The sequence below is a fragment of the Aquila chrysaetos genome, chromosome 8, assembly GCF_900496995.4.
Source record: "Aquila chrysaetos chrysaetos chromosome 8, bAquChr1.4, whole genome shotgun sequence".
Taxonomy (NCBI): Eukaryota; Metazoa; Chordata; class Aves; order Accipitriformes; family Accipitridae; genus Aquila; species Aquila chrysaetos.
The window spans coordinates 4,036,404-4,053,515 of NC_044011.1; the positions used below are offsets into that span (position 1 = coordinate 4,036,404).

The following is a 17,112-nucleotide window of genomic DNA, read 5'->3' on the forward strand; positions in this document are numbered from 1 at the left end:
CCGGAAGAGATCACAGTGATGAATGAGTCTGCCCTCTTGCATAACACGGGCCACAGGGCTTCCATGAGTCATATTTTGCTTCGAGTCCCAAGTTGTGGTTGAACTAAAGCGTGTTTTTAAAAAGAATACCCAACTTTGGTGTAAAGGTTTCCAGTGTAGTAAGATGTTCAGACAAAGTTCAACTAAGACGAACCTCTCAAAACATTTGCATTCAGCTGTCTCCAGAAATTACCAAATGAAGGAGGGTGTTACTCTGGAGTTTGAGAGGTTTGTAATCTCATTAATGAATGCTCCTTTGCCATTTCTTCCCATGGGGACACCGGTACGGTTTTGCACGGTGGATGCCTACATCAGTGTGGCCAGGCTCGAAGAGACCAGCCCCTCACACTTTTCTCTCTCTCTCTCCTCACCTGCTGCTGCGTTTGGCCCTTGCTCTTGCATAGTAAGCTTCATAAGATTTCGGTTTCAGCTCCAGTGCTTTAGTAGCAAATTCCTCCGCCATTCCAAAATCCTGTCATTACAATAGGTGTGCAGATAAGTAATTGAATAGATATAGAAATAAAAATATACACAGTTTGGGAAGAAAACAAACTTAATATGGACTTTTTTTTTTTTGCATGTACCATGGAAAACTTCATGGTACTGGAATGTTTCACATGGACTCAACATCATTTACAGCCAGAGAGCTACAATGGCACGTCTAAAGACTCAAAGCCCTCTCGTAATGCTGGATGCTGTCACCACCCACAGAGGCCAGCGCGCCACTGGCTCCGTTCTCATTGATTGTGTCCCCAACAAGTGCATGCAATCCCTCTCCAACAACCTACAGTCTTGAGGAAACATCTGGTCTCACAGAGGCTGGAATGTAATCTCGTGAAGGATTTTTTTCCATAGTTGAAAGCAATAGGAAACCTTTCCCACGCCCTCTGCCTTCCCCTCTGCAACACACTGACATACTTCGAAGGGGCTGAATAAAACTGCACATGAAGGAAGGGACTACGATATCTCAGTAGCTACAAACGGTACTTGCCTGGCAAAGGTCTCCTATCAGTGCCACCCATTCCACTGTTCCTTGCCTCTCCCCTATACCTCACTTGGGAGACTGGTTTGGGAGTGGGGAGGTAGAGGGTGACAGCATGGGATGGAGACTGCTCTGGGTGCTTTAGAGTGGCAGTGCCACGAGATCAGACTATCAGCTATGGTTCAAATCCTGCCGGCTGTCCTCCCTTGCCTTCTCCTGAATGCTTCACGAACAAGCAAGCTCAGCTGAGGCTCAGAACTTGTGAAGGAGACCTCTTCCCAGTGGAGGGGCTTTCATTTCACAGCCAAACATTGCTTTGCATTGCTGACTTTGGGCTATGACCCTGGGTGGTTCTGGGAGAAAGGACTGAAGAATACTCCTGATTTGTTCAAAAACTTGGTAAGCAAACTCTTGCTACCTGGAGCTTGCTATCCGGATGCTCTGCCTGGGGAAGCTCGTACTTTTGTTTGTACCTTCAGTAACACTTACTGAAGAGATACTGCCTAATAGACTAAACTGGGAATGTAGTCAAGAGGTAGGTACCTTTATGGTCTCATCTGTAAGTGCAAAAACTGCAGGAGCAATTACAACCCTCTGAAATTTTCTATCACAAAACCTGGGATTCCCCAGTTAACAATAAACCCAAAATCTTGTCCTTAAAGCGCAGGCTTAGCTGCGAGTTGGCTTGTTTAAAGACAAGGTTCACACTTTTTCTACAAACTGTGTTGTTTGTTCACCAGCATCCAGATTTTACTTCCATTGCTTTTCATCTTTCTCCCTCACAGCTTAAAGAAATGAAGGTGTCACAGAAAGCCTTTCCCCTCCAGTGTAATCTTCGCTGGCTCATGGCCTTGGCGGAGATTTCACTTTTCGAGTCTAGGGAGACTTTAAGTTGTTGAGGTGAAAGCCTCTGCATGCAGAGCAAGGGGGAGGTGGCACTTGTCTGCTGGAAGAACAGACATGCTGCAGGAGTTGGTCGCTAGATGCTGCTAGATTGGAGCGGAGAGAGTGACGGTGATCTGGCAGTTCTGGGAGGAGAGGGAGTATGTGGGGGTGTTTCTGGATGACTCACTGCCCTGGGGAAGTGCTAGCCCCCTAAGCATATGCTCCTTCATTTTAAATTAATTAGTATTCAAAGGAGCACATCTCCTGGCTCCTCCCTCACCGCTGCCCTAGAAATCTGGAAAATGCCTCCACCCCCAATTCACATCATCATCAAAAGGGAGTAATAAAAAATTCAAAAAGCTATAAACATAGCAATGAATTTTTAATCATCAGAAATGCATATTAAATCATTACTTCTTTTGAATTATAAAATGTCAGTGCTCTGTGAAGGACAACCAGGTTACACAGAGGAGAGATCTCAGAGGTCAAAGCACAAATACAGGATGGACATGTCTCTGTGCACAGGCAGAAAGCTGGCAGCTTGCGCTTAAGGCCATGAAGAGTGGGGAGACTTACGTTCATTTTCCTTCGACACCGGGAGAGGTTGAGAAGGAGCGACACCTTCAGCTCACGGAAGGTTTTCAGGTCTTCTCCAAACCCTTCCCTGGGGAATTTTTTCAGAGCATACTGGTAGCGCTGGGCAGCCTCTTTCACTTTACCTTTCTAATAGAAGGAGAACATGTCAAAACACATCCTTGGGTTGAGTTTACTTTACTGCAGAGACCTCACTCACCAGCCCCACGAATGTTTTAGGTGGTTAAGGTAACTTGACTTCACTATTTAGCTCTTTTCTAGAAAGGAAAGCCAGAACATTTGATCAAAGGAGCATCTGATCTGGAAATGCAGATGTCTTGTGCAAGTTGAGCTCTCCCACTTAGAACAGAGTTGTCACGCTACAGTGGCAAACACAGCAGAATTTGTGTTCTGTTAACTCGATACAACTCCATCTGGTTTCTGGATGGATGGTCTTTTGAGCTGGGTGATCAGTAACCCATTTCTGGAGAACACCTTACACCCAAAGCTTAATGGATGTAGGACCAGGGATGGTAAAGAATACGAAGTGTGGGACTTTGGGTGGAGTTCCTGGGGCTCAGAGAAGCCTCTGCAATAGCAAAGATAAATATTATGGCACTGACATGGCTCTGAAGTTGGACAAACCAGTTGAGATTCATCTCCCTGGACTTTAGATGTCTGAAAATTAGGTGTCTACAACTAAGCCTGTCAACTGGGTTCCTTTTATAGTTATTGGGACGCAACAGTCACCTTCAAAGGGCGACTCATCTTTGCTATTTTGGGCACCTATTTTTGGGATGGATGATCTGCACCCTGGAGAGGGGCAGCCATGGCAGCTAGGGTGAAAGAAAGAGGGCAAAATGGGATCTAGGACATAAATTTTGCAGCTACAAATAGTAAGCTTTAAAACTTTGTAGACTCAGGTTTCTCAGCTGTATCACGTATCTCTGGCAGATAACTCCAGTTACAATGCCAGCTTTGCATATTTTCTGCTTCACCCTTAGAGCCTAACAGTGAATCATTGTTGTACTTGCACATTTTGTGTGTGTGTGCAAATCTCCAGGTTTTAAAGATCGGCTTAAAATAAACACAGAGCAAAAAAGACTCTCTAACTGTAACGGTGGAATGTTTCCCATGGGCTAACGGACACGACAAAGCCATCTGTGTCCTGACAAACTGTTTTTGCTGCAAAAAGTTTCTTCCAGGAGTTTTTCTGGGATATACTATCTTGTTGCCTTGTTCCGCAGCAGTGAGCCTGCTAGGTAATGACAATGTTGCCAGATCTGATGCAATGACATCAGCACTCTGAACCTCTGTAAAACACTTGATTTCTGGTGTTTTCAAAGAGGAAATGAAGTGCTGGCTCAAATCCAGAATGCAGAGAGACTTGGCTTTGCTTCAGCTTCATTACAGATTTGGGCAATCAATCCCCCCTCCCCAACTCCACTAACCAAAACCAAACAGTTTGCAACACAAGGAACGCTGTCAGCAGTAGCTTTTACTTGCCATGGTTTAAGGCAGCAGCATTGCTCACTCAAACCCTCATACACAGTTGTGCTGCAAGCTGCATCTGTTCAATTTTTCCAAAAACACTCTTCTCACCTTATAAAACATGTCTCCCTCCTCCATCAGCTTGCTCAACAGGATGATCATGATGTCTGGTTTGGAGGTTGCCATCGCCCATGTTGCTGGACCTGTAGTGTACAGGATGCATGATGGGTAAAAAACTCATACAATGCAAGGGTGGTAGGAAGCTGGGTGGAAAAAATATCCTGGGGTGGGAATTTCTGCTGGAGAGAACAACTTGGCATGGTCAAAGGGCAGAGCGCTCCAAATGATCGAGCTGACAGTTCCTCTCGCACTTAAATTAACGTCATCCACATTGCAAGGGTTTTCCTTTGCAGTCATTAAGGCTAATCCTAATCACCACCACCATGATGGTCTGGGAAATGACAGGAGCCATTTCCACAAGAGGGCAGTGCTGATTGTGGAACCAGCTGGGGTGGGGAGAAACAAAACATATTTAGAAGGAGAAATCAGAGTGGTTACATAAAAGCATTTCTAAATTAAAATCTCTGGAAGTGTACTAGGAAATCTGCAGTTCGACTGTCGATAGGCGTTTTGTGTTTAAGTGCATTGTGATTTCCAACTTCACAAGATGTGAAATACTAGAGTAGAAAATCCATTAAGGCGGAAAATATGACAAAGGAAAGATCGTGTCTAAGTGCTGCCGGTGCCGAAGCCATCCGTTGGGCTGGGGACACGCTGGCTCTGCGCAGGGGTCCGCCCGTGCAGAGCCAGTTGTTATCTCAAGGACTAATACTGGGAGGGAAGGGGTGGCAAAAATTTGGGGACAACTCATTAGTGTGGGTGAAGAATAAGTCAACAATATTCTATAAGTAGATTCAGTACATTTTGGGGGAAGGAGGTTAGTTTTTGAGTTCAAGTTATTCTCTGCAACAGTCATTAAAAAAATTATTTGAAGGTGAGGTAAATTAAAAGATTAGAGGTGTCGGGGACGCATGCAGGCTAAATCAAACAGGAGAAAGCAAGGCTGACAAAGCTATCAGATCGAAGCTGATGCTGACAGCAATGAGATATACCTCGTGGGCGACTCGGTAACGTCTGACAACCTTCAAAGAAAGGAGAAAACAAAAAGTTGTAGGAGAGAGGGGAAAAAAAAAATGGATGAAGGTGAAAAAAAAAAAAAAGAAAGGAAAAAAGCAGCTGTGAGAGGCAGGCAGCAAAGAAGCCAATGCACCAGCAAAATCCCCTTTCACAGGAAAACGTAACGTGAGCAGCTGTGTGGCGCAGTGCAGGTAACACTAAGATCTGAAAGCATACACAGAGCAAGTGAATGCAGCAGCTCACAGCAATGCATGGACATAGTACGTTTGTCGACTCAGACTAGTAAAGATAGAAAAAGCATTACCAGAGGAAAGACCTTGCCAAAGAAACAGTTGTTTATTGATTAACTTTGCTAAGTAACACGACAGCAAAAAAAAATATTCCCCGTTTTAATAAAGAGAACAAGGCAGTCATGACTCGCTGGCTGCTTTCGGAGTACGAGGCAGCAGCTGGGGCTGAGGCTGCCTCTGCATTACGCTTGTATTTTCTAGGAAGCCAGCCCCACTGCTCGGAGTCCTGCCTGAGCACAGAGCCAACGGTGGATTGTCCCCTTGTCCCTACCTATCTTTGCTCCTTTCTTCAGGAGAGTGACGACAACTGAGGTGTTGCGGCACCCCACTGCCCTGTCGAGTGGGCGCATCCCGCTGTAGTCAACGTGCTCAATCATGGCCCCATGGTCCACCAGAAACTGAACCTGCAACGAGAAGCCCGACAGTCAGTTCTGCTCCTGGGCGAGACCTTCGCGCGCTGCTGGGGATGTACAACCAGCAAAAGCTTGCTCTGCTCCACTGCTTGGGCTCAAACCACCTCTATAGGGTCTGAGAGTACATCAGTCTCATGCATTGTCCTCTGCAGAAGCGCCTGCACGTATGGAGGGCCAGAACTCTATATGCTTATTGTTACACCAAGCCTAACTGTACTACTTTAAGCCTTTTACACCAACTGCTTGTTTTCTTCTGCATGTATTACAGGCCACTTACCACCTCTGCATCGCCGTAAAAAGCTGCCAGGTCCAGTGGAGTGCGTCCGTTTTTATCTGCGTGGTCGGTGGCAGCTCCGTTCTCTACCAGGGAACGCACCACGGAGAGGTGTCCCTTCAGACAAGCCCAGCTGAGGGCCGTCAAGCCCTCCTTGTCCATTAAAGAAATGGAGGCACCTGAAAGAACAAGGGTCAGTTCACTTACGAGCTCTCTGTTGTTGAGCACTATGATACAACAAACCATCCGCTTAGTGATGACAGCTTATTTTTAGAGAGCTATGTACATAATTATTAATTACTTTATTAATATTTCTCCTACCACGGATCCCACCCTCCATGGCAACTTCAAATGCACTGATAGGAACTGTGGCAAATGAGTTTATTCACACCAAGCTGCAAACTTTTTCGCACCTAGCTCTGTAGGCTTTTCTGGCAAACATCTTCTGAGCAGCAGGGTGGATTTGACATCCCTCATCTGAGACATCAATCTTTCTTTTTAACTTTTTTTTTTTTTTTTTTTAAATCAAAACCCATTCCAGGCTGTGTGAGTCAGAGATGAAGACCATTTTGCTGTTTCAGCAGGTCATGGCGTACCAAGGGGAACTAAGTCAATTCAGCTCAGTTCTTCTAAAAAAGCACGTATTTTCCCCTCTTCACTCCCCTTCCCTTTACCCAAATCAACACAATTTCCAGCAGTATTTCTCCCTGAACTTTACCCAATATAAATACAATGTTGTGGGATAAACTACTGCCAACTGCAAGCCAAGGAGAGAGGGACTTGACATTTTCTTGGATCAAGAAATCGCGCTGCCATACCAACGGGTCAGTATTGCTTCATGCGGCATATGGATACGCATATGAGATCTGAACAGCAGCATTAAGTGAACACTCCTCTTCGTGGCATGAAGACAACTCCTGTTGCCATGGCACAGGGAGGGCTCCGGCTCTCGAGCGTGCAGAAGAGATCCGTATCAGCTCTGCTCCTCCGAGGAATTGCGGCTACCTGCGGAATGCTCCTGCCAGCCGGCCGGGATCAATTGCTGCTGCAGTATTTTTCTCCTGTAGGTAAACTCTAAACCGCCCAGCATGAGATCTTCACTGGCTCCAGAAAGCTCAGCAAGCGGGGGAGTAATGTGAATTTCCTGAACCTTCCCGTTCATCCCAGCTGACATATCCCCCGGTTAGCACACATCACCCAAGATGACAGCAAACCGATAGGTCTTCCAGCTTGCACAACTTTTTGTTTGCGGAGGAGCACGACACATGAACATTTGCTCAGGGTATGTTCAGAAACCTCCGCCCAGAGCTCTCGGCACAGCCGCAGCATCCTGCTCGCTGCATGCCTCCGAACTGCAGCGGGGAGTGCCAGCGAGGGAGGTGGCTAACGCCGTCTGGGGCAATCTGGTGTGCCAAGGAGGGACACTGGCTGCAAGGCAGCTCCAATATACAAGCTAAGGGATGACAACATAAACTCCCAACATCTTGCCAGCCTTCTCTCACGTTGCCCACACCACACCCAGGAACCCTTCTGAAGCTCTGTGAAAGCCCTCCAGGTGATTCTCAACTGACTCAAGGATAATTTTTGCTCAGCAAAGCAGGATAAAACCTCATTTCATTCCTTTTTTATTTGTACCAGCTACTTGCTTGCAATCAAACTGTCCAAGTCTTCTCTCGTGTTTTCCCTCTGACTCTTCTGGAGCAGGTGAGAAAGCTCCTGCAGTAAGAGGGAAGGCTGGAAAGCCACATCATCGCTTAACCTTCCCACTCTTTTCCCAGTCCAGTGGAAGACACACCATACCACAGGGTGACAGGCGCAGACTTCAGGGTAGCAATGCAAGCTGAAGATCTAAGCGAGCGGACAAAGTGCACCGCTTCAGAAATGCCAAAATGCTGCTCCGAGGCAGGCTGGGTACGACCTCTGCAGAAATGCCGAGCTCCCGACGCAGCCGTGGCTCCCAGCAGAACCTCTGCTTGACTCTGAAGGCATCTTTTGCTCCTTCGGGGATCTCTGACCTACCTGGCATTAAGGCAGTCAGACATGAAACAAACTGATGGTTTCAAGGGCAAGGGGCTTAAGGTGACCTCACGGGATCGATGCCTGCTGCAGTGGGAAAGATTTTGTCTGGGTAAACCCAGCTTGCTTCTGAGAAGGGTTGGACTGCTCCTTCCCCTTCCCTAAAAAAATTAACGGGCTAAATGCAAGAGTTTATGATTGAGTATGTTATCCATCAGGCACAGAACATGAGTCAGCTAGAGAAAAAAAGAAATGACTGAGACTTGGAGCATCAAAAAGAAGCAGGGAGTGGCCAGGATGGCTGGATCCTTTCTGTACAGAGGATGCATCCAAAGCTGCAGTGCCCAGGCAGGGTTACGCGCCCCAGGGACGAGGCTCAGCGTTGTGTGTCAGAGGCACAAGACAGACAGCAAGGAGCGGCATCCCCCGTACCACGTACCCCAAGGTAGCAAAAACATCGAGGGATTGATTTTTTGAGATTCAGAATTAAGCTCTCTCCAAACGGAACGAGCGTCAAGAATTATTTTGCTTTGTGTAACACAGATCCGTATAAATATCAGCTCTAGCAGAGCTGCTACCAGGAAAGCTTAATTCACCGTTCAGACGTCCATTACTTCTGGGTGTTAAGTAAGAGCAGTAGGTAACTCTAAAAATTTGGATTTCAAATTGATTGATGACTGCAACTCTGTTAATAAAAAGTGTTTACAAACGCTGTGTTAATCAAGTACAGTCAAATGAGAGTTGCCTTGCAACACACTAATTAATGCTTATGGCTTATGATTCACATACTCTGATTTTAATGAAACATTGAACAGGATTGTCAAAGCCATTTTAATTAAAATACACCATATATCACTGTACTCTGCCCAGGCTTGAGCTAACTTTTCAGGACCATGTGTTATAGCATATTTGGTGGAGTTTATTAAGCTATTTACAAGAATGGACATTTTTAAAGTAAAAAAAATTTTCATATTTTTGACTTCTTGGGGTCTCAGTGTCCAAAGAGCTAGGGAAACATTATGTGCATTTGCTGATGATCCCATAGCCAAGATCAGATTATCTGGTATTTTCATCCTCCACTGAACCAGTCAGTCTTAAACAACATGCACAGTTCTCAAGCCTGGCAAAAAAAAAATCACTTATTTCAAGCCTTTTACACAGATTAAGTCAAGCTGCAAAAAGGGCCACATTACAACTCAAACATGGGGAGTGTTAATTTGAAATTTAAAAAAACCCAGAACATCAGAAAATAATTAATTGAATGAATTCATAAGAAACTCATGCCTCAAACTGATCTTTGTCACATCCCTGTGCAGGTTACAGCACTGAACAGCAAGGATCCCACTGGCCTGTGGCTCAGGACAGACAGGCAATGAGAAACTTGTTCTTGGCAGCCTGGCAATTTTACAGTGAAAAAAACGTTCTTACAACTACTATGTAAAATATACAAGTGTCTCACATTTTGGCTAAGAGGTCAGACACAGTCACTTACGATATGAAGAAAATATCCCTTCCCAAAGAGGGATCTTACCTGAAATAAAAATATCAAATAACAATACAAGAATTAAATGCTATTTCTAGCCAAAAAATAATGGAAAATTACCCAAACAAACCAAACAAACATTGGCTATTTGTCAAAAAAACCCAAAGAAAAGGTCTCTAAGGAACTACAGAAATAAGAAATAATCCTGTTCACACAGGTTGCAGGCAGCGTGTTGTTCTGACTCACCTCGAACACGTACAGCAGAAATGAGTAAAACTGAAACATGCTCCTGTTGACTGAGTAACTCCTAGTGAAGGAGAGTTATTAGACACTGAAAGTACTGAGCAAAGTGAATCTGTGAGTGCAAAGCTGAAGAGCAGACTATCTTCAAAACCATTCTGTTTTATTTTCAACAAATACACTAAATCCTTGCCTGTGTCGGGGCCTTACCCTCCTGCTGATGTTGGTGTCAAAAAAGTGGCCGACAATACTAGCACTAAAAATGGAAATGTTAAAACGTGTCCCAAACTCTGGTCCTGTGGCTGAGTTTTGCCTGCCTGTTCTGTGGTGATACTGATGGTTCAATCACATCGCTTGTTGATGTTTTTGTCTAAGGGGAAAGCTCCAAGCGTGGTTCAAGGGCATGTTCTCAACTCAATGCTCAAAGCACCTGTGATATGTTATTTTCTAACTCAAACGCATGGTTTTGAGGCTGTGAGCACCAAATACAGACAACAAAACAGATAGCCAAGATTAACGCTATGACTATTCTAGTCTTGCTCTCCAATAAACTGGATACGGTGCTGAGAACCTCTCCCACCGCCCGATCCAGCAGTGGGATTACAATCCCCACCCCGACATTACAAACTCCAGCTGTGCAGGGGACAGTGCGGTGGGACTCGCCGTGGCCGGTCTCCAACGCACTTCCGAGCACGTTCTCTAACCTTGTGCGAGCAAAAATTCCACTGTGCCCAGATGTCCCTCAGATGCAGCCATCATCAGCGGCGTCCGCCCCTGCTTGTCTGCCATGTTTACATCAGCACCGTGCGTGAGTAGAAGATCTACAATCTGCAACGCACAAAGCGAGAACACACGTTATATGTAGAGACCCAGCTGGGAACACACATCGTACGTAGAGATCCAGCTGGGAAGAAACCAGAGCCAAGGAAGAGCAAAGCGGTGGCCATGTCCTGAAACCTCACCCCCCAAAGTGTGGTGCCCTCTGGGATTACTGCTGCAAGATTAGGGCATAAGAGACGCAACTGAGGTATAAGGACAGGAAAAATGACCTTTTAAGTCAAGAGCATCCCATTTGCTTCCCAAATGGTGAGATAACGCAGTACTTAAGCAAAAGCTGTCTGTAGCTAGCAAGAGCTTTGGGGATTTGAAGCATCAATGTCACTTTTTCTCACTCTGATCATTCCGCACAAGAGTTGGGGTTTGTCTTCTCCACCCATATTTCAGCAAGATGGAAGGGACAGCCTGACCCTACGTTTCAGGCCAATCCCGGCGGCGTGAACAACCCACTCACCTGCCAGTGGCCCTGTCTCACGGCGCTGAAGAGCGGAACGACCCCGCGGCGGTTGGGCTGTGCCACCGCGGCACCCTGCTCCAGGAGGAGCCGGCAGACCTCCAGCTTCCCACGCCCGGCCGCTGCCGTCAGAGCTGGAGGAGAGAGAAAAGCAGTGAAGGGAAAGAGCCACACTCTCCGCGGAGTTTTTTTCCTATCCGGACATAGGTCCTTCTGCTGGATACCGAAGTGATGGTGCCTGAAATGCCAAACATATCTCATGACAGGCAAAATGGACAAAGAAAATTAGTTGGATCAGTACCGTTCTAGCTCTTACTTGTCCTTTTAGTTTACTTCAAAGGTCAACTCTTCCATGAACAGATCTTGTAACATTATGGAAAGAGGCTGATTGGGACAATCAGCTTTTATTATTTTCCACAAGTTGCAGTGAAACAGGATGAGAACCGTAAGCATAACATAATCTACAGGAACGTGTGACCCAGGTTCAAGGTGTTGCTGCAAAGAAATGTAGAGCCTTGTCACATGAAAACTTCCCCATTTCCCGCTGTGCCTCCTGTAGGTTTTCCTACTGCAAAAGCCACAGGCTGCAAGACTGAGCGTGTCTTAGTAGGGGCACAATGTCCAGTGAAAACACAGATCTTTAGGTATATGCTGTCTTGACAAGACCTTCTGTAACCTGTCCTTGACTCATTCCACCATGACTACAAGAGAGCAAGTGAGGGATCAGGCTGAAGGCACTGACAGATCACTGCTAGCCACTGGATGTCCATCAGATTTGTGGCTTTTCTCTGAACAAGCACAGAGCAGCATAATTCAGATGGAGGACTTTTATTTTTAATATCCCACTTTACCCTGTAAATCTTTGAAACCAGGGAAACAACTGGAAAGCAAAAATGGTATGAATACTTTCACTGGTTCTCCAAGAAAAACGCCAATTCTGGGCTTTGTTTCTGGTCAGGACTGATCCTAACAGCAAGGGTCTTTGTGCAAAACCAAAATTATCTCTCATTTCCAGTATTACAGATGCTCACAATATTACAGGTGGGTAGAAGTAACACCTGACAGCTCTTTCCCTGACAAAATGTGCTCTGTTAACTCAGAAAGTATGGTTGGGTTAGAAAAGACACATTCAATCCGAAAATAGTTCCAAGTGCAGGACCTGCCTTTGACTCGTCTTTGGTATTAATTTTAGACTTTTCGGTTCCTCCCTCCTCTCCTTAACTTTCTGTGCACTTCAGCACAGCTCCTCTGGCTCAATGCTCTGCTGCTTCTAGTAGGAGTTGGAGCAGAAGGTGGGAGTCTATTTCTAACTGACGTAGCTTGTTTTTTCTTTGAAGTACATTTCTGTGGGATGGCTGATTACGAGGTGTTGATGGGTTTCCAACTGCAACACTGTTAATGTTGGGGGATTTAATTAATTCTCTATTCTGTTCCACATTATGGTCGAGTTTTCTTCTCTTGGGGTTGAGAGACACCAAGAGTTAAAAGAAAAATCATCTCGCTGCCACAAGCAGAACATACTGCAAAATCTATAATCAGATCCATGTGGGTTTTAAACGTAAGCTACAAATATAGAAGGAGGACTGTGTGTAATGTGCACGGCAGAGGGATCGGTATGCAGGGCTTTTGGGTTCTATTTCTAAACCTGCCTGTACTTGAAATGCTGCAGGTTAATTTGAGGTATTTCATGTCAAAATGACTTATGTTTGCAACAATGAAAATACTGTAAATCACCTACAAGTGTTTGGTGCTCACCATGAAATGTTCTTTGGAAAAGACTTCACTGAAACAGGACAATTTGATCCATGGCCATACCTTTCTCCACTCTGCCTTGCAATCCTCTCTACCTGGATTGACATGTCTTTTTTGCTACTCTGTTCCTCAGGGCCAAAGCAACTGGTGCGGGTATGTAGCTCCAGCCTGTCCTTTGCAGCTCCAACTCAAGGGAAGCTCAAAAGCTTCTGCGCTCCTGAGAAGTCAGACCTTGCTGCTTCAGGAAGGTTCCACACTGATGACCTGGATTTGCTGCCTGCTGCTGAGAGAAACCTATCCAAGCTCATCTTGTATGATGCACAGATACCTAGGCATCTATCCTCAGAAATGGAGAAACCCTCCGAGGGGCGAAAGGAGCTCAGTCCAGCTGGACCCTCGGAGACCAACTCACTAAGGTACACCCAGACCTCACCAGTGCCTCTGCTTTGCACGGAAGGTTGGACTAGATAACCCCTGGGGTCCCTCCAACTGCAACGAGCTGGACACTCTGCTGCTGCTCTGAATACAGGTGCCTCCCTCCTCTAGCTCCAGCCTTCTCGTCAAAGCGGCTTTTGACATCCCCAAGCTCCAGCTCCACTGCTGGTCACCTCAAGCCCAGAGCACTGTCCTGTGGCTGGTGTCCAACTGTCCAAGCCCAAAAGCTCAATTAAACTACTTCAGGAAAAATTCTACAAGTACGTGCTTATTTAAGCCTTCTACCACTCTTTAGATGGACTTATCAACCTGTTTCTGATATCACCAATGTGCCTTACAACAGCCATTAGTCTCCAAAAAACCCACAACAGAAGGTAAGGCTGTGCCTGTGTGTTGAAAGGAGACTGGAAAATCCAAGGAAAGGTGATGAGAGGAAATGAGGGAAATGGAAATGGTTTTGTTTGAAGTTTTACTATCTGCCAGAGAGCTCCCATGGCCCAGCATGAACAAGGCAAGTCCACCAAGCCCAGTCAAGGAGCAGCGACCAGGATCCCGGGCTGGAAAACAGGCATGTTCCATTTTGCAGCTCTTCAATGAGGACCGTAGTGCCAGGAGAACAACTCACCATACAATAACAAAGTCTTGGCATAAATGCCATAAAACAGTTGCTGCATTTCTCAAAACTTGGCTCAAACAAAACCTGAGACAAGTTTCAGGTGTGGACGTGCCCCTCTCTGTCAGCAAGCAACGTCCGACAAGCCACAGTCTCCATCACCAGGGATCTGCAAGGGCACATTCTGTCTCTCCTGTTGTGCAGAGCATGTGTGTTTTCTTAGAAAAAAAGCAACTTTATCTGCAGAAGGAATCATTAAATTGCTCCTATACCGCACGTGTATCTGTTTCACAGCCTGGCAGCAAGACAAATGCAGTTTGATGGAGTTGTTCTTTGCACCTCCAACTTTGATGGAGTTATTACAAGTGACTCAGATACTTTTTTGCTGGGTTTTGATATTAGTCTTGTCCCAGGGGGAAATATTCCATCTGGAGTTGGCTATAGTGTGCTGTCAGCAATTCCTAAACTTATGATGTAACTTGGCACTGCCATTTGGATGATATCAGGCTGATATCACTAAGCCAGGCAGTCAGCTCTGCTCTGTGGAAGATTAGACGCACAAGCAACAAGTATCAAAAAACAGATGAGACATGATTCAGATTTTTAGAGCAGATTGCTATTTTTAGGTGGAAACCAGCATTCTTCCTCAAATTTATCTAAACTCGCTATTTACTTTTGGGAAAATAATAATAAAACAATGTGAAAGGGAGTCTTGAGATCTATATAAACTTGTCCTGCCTGTGACAGGACAAAAGACTGCTGAATTTGGTGGTTGGCTCGTTTTTGCTCATTTTCCCATCTTACCTACCACCAATTTTAATGTGATACATGGGTATTCCTTTGAGATGGCTCCTCCATTTGTGTGCGATTTGCAAATCACAATTCCACGTTCCCAACTATCCCAGTTGCTCAGAAACCCCTCTCAGACAAACTCCCCGATGTCTGTGTGAGTCCAGCTTTTGGCACTGCTGGGGGGGAGAGGTATGGGAAGGGGGACAACAGAGACGGAAAAGACTTCTGCTGAAGAGTCCTCGAGGCAACGGGCAGGCTGGGAACAGCAGAGCCACCCAGGACACAAGGAAAGAGGAAAGAAAAGAGCTGGACTTTGTCAGGGAGAAGACTGCGGTGCTCAGCTTTCCGACTGGAGAGCATGGCTGAGCAGGAGGGAGCAGGACAGGGTGACCTGTGAAGGCAGAGCTCCAGGGATGGGCAGGGTTAGACACCAGTTCAGAGAACACCTAGGGCCTTATACCAGGCTTTGCTAGATTCATCCAGACAACCCAGGACTAGCTTTAAGTCAAGGAGCATATCTGTAGTATCTGATGCCGTCCATGAGGTTACATTGCAGGGAGATATCTTAGTGGCTTTTGATCAAACTCTGAAGGCATCTGGATCACCATCCTATTTACAAGTTAGTCCTGAGGACCCAAACACCAGAGAACTTTCTGGATGAGCCGTCTCCGGCCCAGTCACCACTGTGAACTGTGAGCTCGCTGACAGCAAAGCTGTTGTCCTATTACCAATGCTGTCACCTCATTTGACTAATTCCATATCCAATTTCTTTTTTCTCCCGTGACACCCTAGGGGCACTTTTAAATGGCTTATTTGTATATGTTGCCCTTATTTCTGCTAATAATGACACAACGCCCTTTCTACTCAGTTATGTCCCTGTGGGTGCAGGAGCTGACTCCTTCCCTAATGCCCCATGAGTGGCCCAGAGCAGCCCGGCCACCCATCAGGCTCCCTGCCAGGACAACTCATCCCTCCACCTTTGTCCTTTAAAGCTCAGGGGCAATACCTTCTCATAGACTCCATTCAACCCAAGGCTCTAATCGGGCTACATTTTCAAATGTACGGCGTACGAATCAGCTCAAAATGTAACCCAGCTTTTTCCTGCCGCCCCCGCTTCTAACCAGAAACAACCTGACCAAAGACCGAGCCACACACCAGCCGCTGTCTGTACCCTTGGATCGTGTCATTTTTAAACAAAGCTGACAGAATCAAAATCAGTGCTCCGTTACCCAGACAGGAACATTACTTTGGTGTATTAACTTGACAGGAACATTACCAGTGATGCAAGTAGATTAGTGAGTTGAGTACAAAAGAGTGGATAATATTTATAAGGTCATTGGAGTTAAAAGCTAACAACTCCAAGTTTGAATATCTCAAGAAATGGAGATGATAGCGCACTTCATATCTGTGGAGTGGAAGGGGTGAATGGCTGTTTCTGTTTTGGTAGAAGTTAGGGAAGCGGGGCTTATGTATTATACCCATCAATACAAAAATATAGTACTGCACAAAAGGACATTTATTTAATTACCAGGTCCTAAAAAATGAGAAACTTTCAGAAAAATCAATGGATAATTTAAGAGTCATGGTGCTGCATGTAACAGGGAAGGGAAGGGAGAAATGGGGAGATGCTTTGGATAAATATGCCCAATATCAAGAAAGGAAGAGCAGACTTTTGTGTCCATCTCACATAATGTGAGATGTTTCAGAGAAATTAGTGGCCTGGTTGTCAGAGACGCTGCATGCCTGCATGCTCCTGAAAAGTGTCAGGAGCTGCAGAAGCTCAGGATTTTCAAAACCTAAACTTCTCTGTTTTACTTAAGCTGAGTGCAAGCTCCACTCTGGCACCTGTAAATCACCTGAAATCAAATCAGAGGAACTGATCCTTTTCCCTTCATCAAAACAATGCCAGGGATCAGGGATGAGTCAGGTGATGGGGAGCCCATAAATACACACACAAACATGCAAGAAGAAGCTACAGCATCTACAGAAATCACCTGTCTCTCCCCAAAGGCTGTCAAAGCTGTTGATTTGTGCTCGCTCCACCTCTTCTTCATCTTTTTCTGGAAGATCGAGCAGGTAGGAGACAATCTAAAACAAAATGACATGTCAGCTCACGAACTTGCATGCGTTATATATATATAAACTGCTGACATCTTAACACGAGCTGCTCTGAATACACAAAGGAAAAGGAACAGTCTCTGCCTGGCACACTAAGCTCAAGTAAATATTCTTCCAGAGATGAATCACTGAACCTGCTGCCCTGTACAAGCAAAAAAACACCCCAAGTGTCTTGATACGACCGCCCATGATGAGCTTTTGTAGCAGCAGTTCCTTATAACTGTGTCTGGCCCGCTACAGATGACGCGGCGTGTGCAGTGGATGCACCTTTGTCTGCAGCTACAGCTG

The 17,112-nt window shown here is 45.7% G+C and overlaps 1 protein-coding gene across 17 annotated transcripts in view; it reads right to left on the reverse strand.

Annotated features, from left to right (window-relative positions):
- The window catches only part of TANC2 (tetratricopeptide repeat, ankyrin repeat and coiled-coil containing 2), a 290,145-nt gene that overhangs the window by 9,426 nt on the left and 263,607 nt on the right, over nt 1-17,112 (reverse strand). For 14 of the 17 annotated variants that reach the window (XM_030021416.2, XM_030021420.1, XM_030021407.2 and 11 more), the window contains 9 exons: nt 16,701-16,794; nt 11,115-11,248; nt 10,528-10,651; nt 6,088-6,263; nt 5,669-5,801; nt 5,083-5,112; nt 4,082-4,173; nt 2,483-2,629; nt 411-511 (listed from right to left, as the gene is read on the reverse strand). In XM_030021416.2, coding sequence (XP_029877276.1) covers nt 411-511; nt 2,483-2,629; nt 4,082-4,173; nt 5,083-5,112; nt 5,669-5,801; nt 6,088-6,263; nt 10,528-10,651; nt 11,115-11,248; nt 16,701-16,794 — 1,031 coding nt within the window. The remainder of the gene's footprint in view (nt 1-410; nt 512-2,482; nt 2,630-4,081; nt 4,174-5,082; nt 5,113-5,668; nt 5,802-6,087; nt 6,264-10,527; nt 10,652-11,114; nt 11,249-16,700; nt 16,795-17,112) is intronic. The other 3 variants (XM_030021414.2, XM_030021415.2, XM_030021425.2) reach the window with 1 other exon arrangement.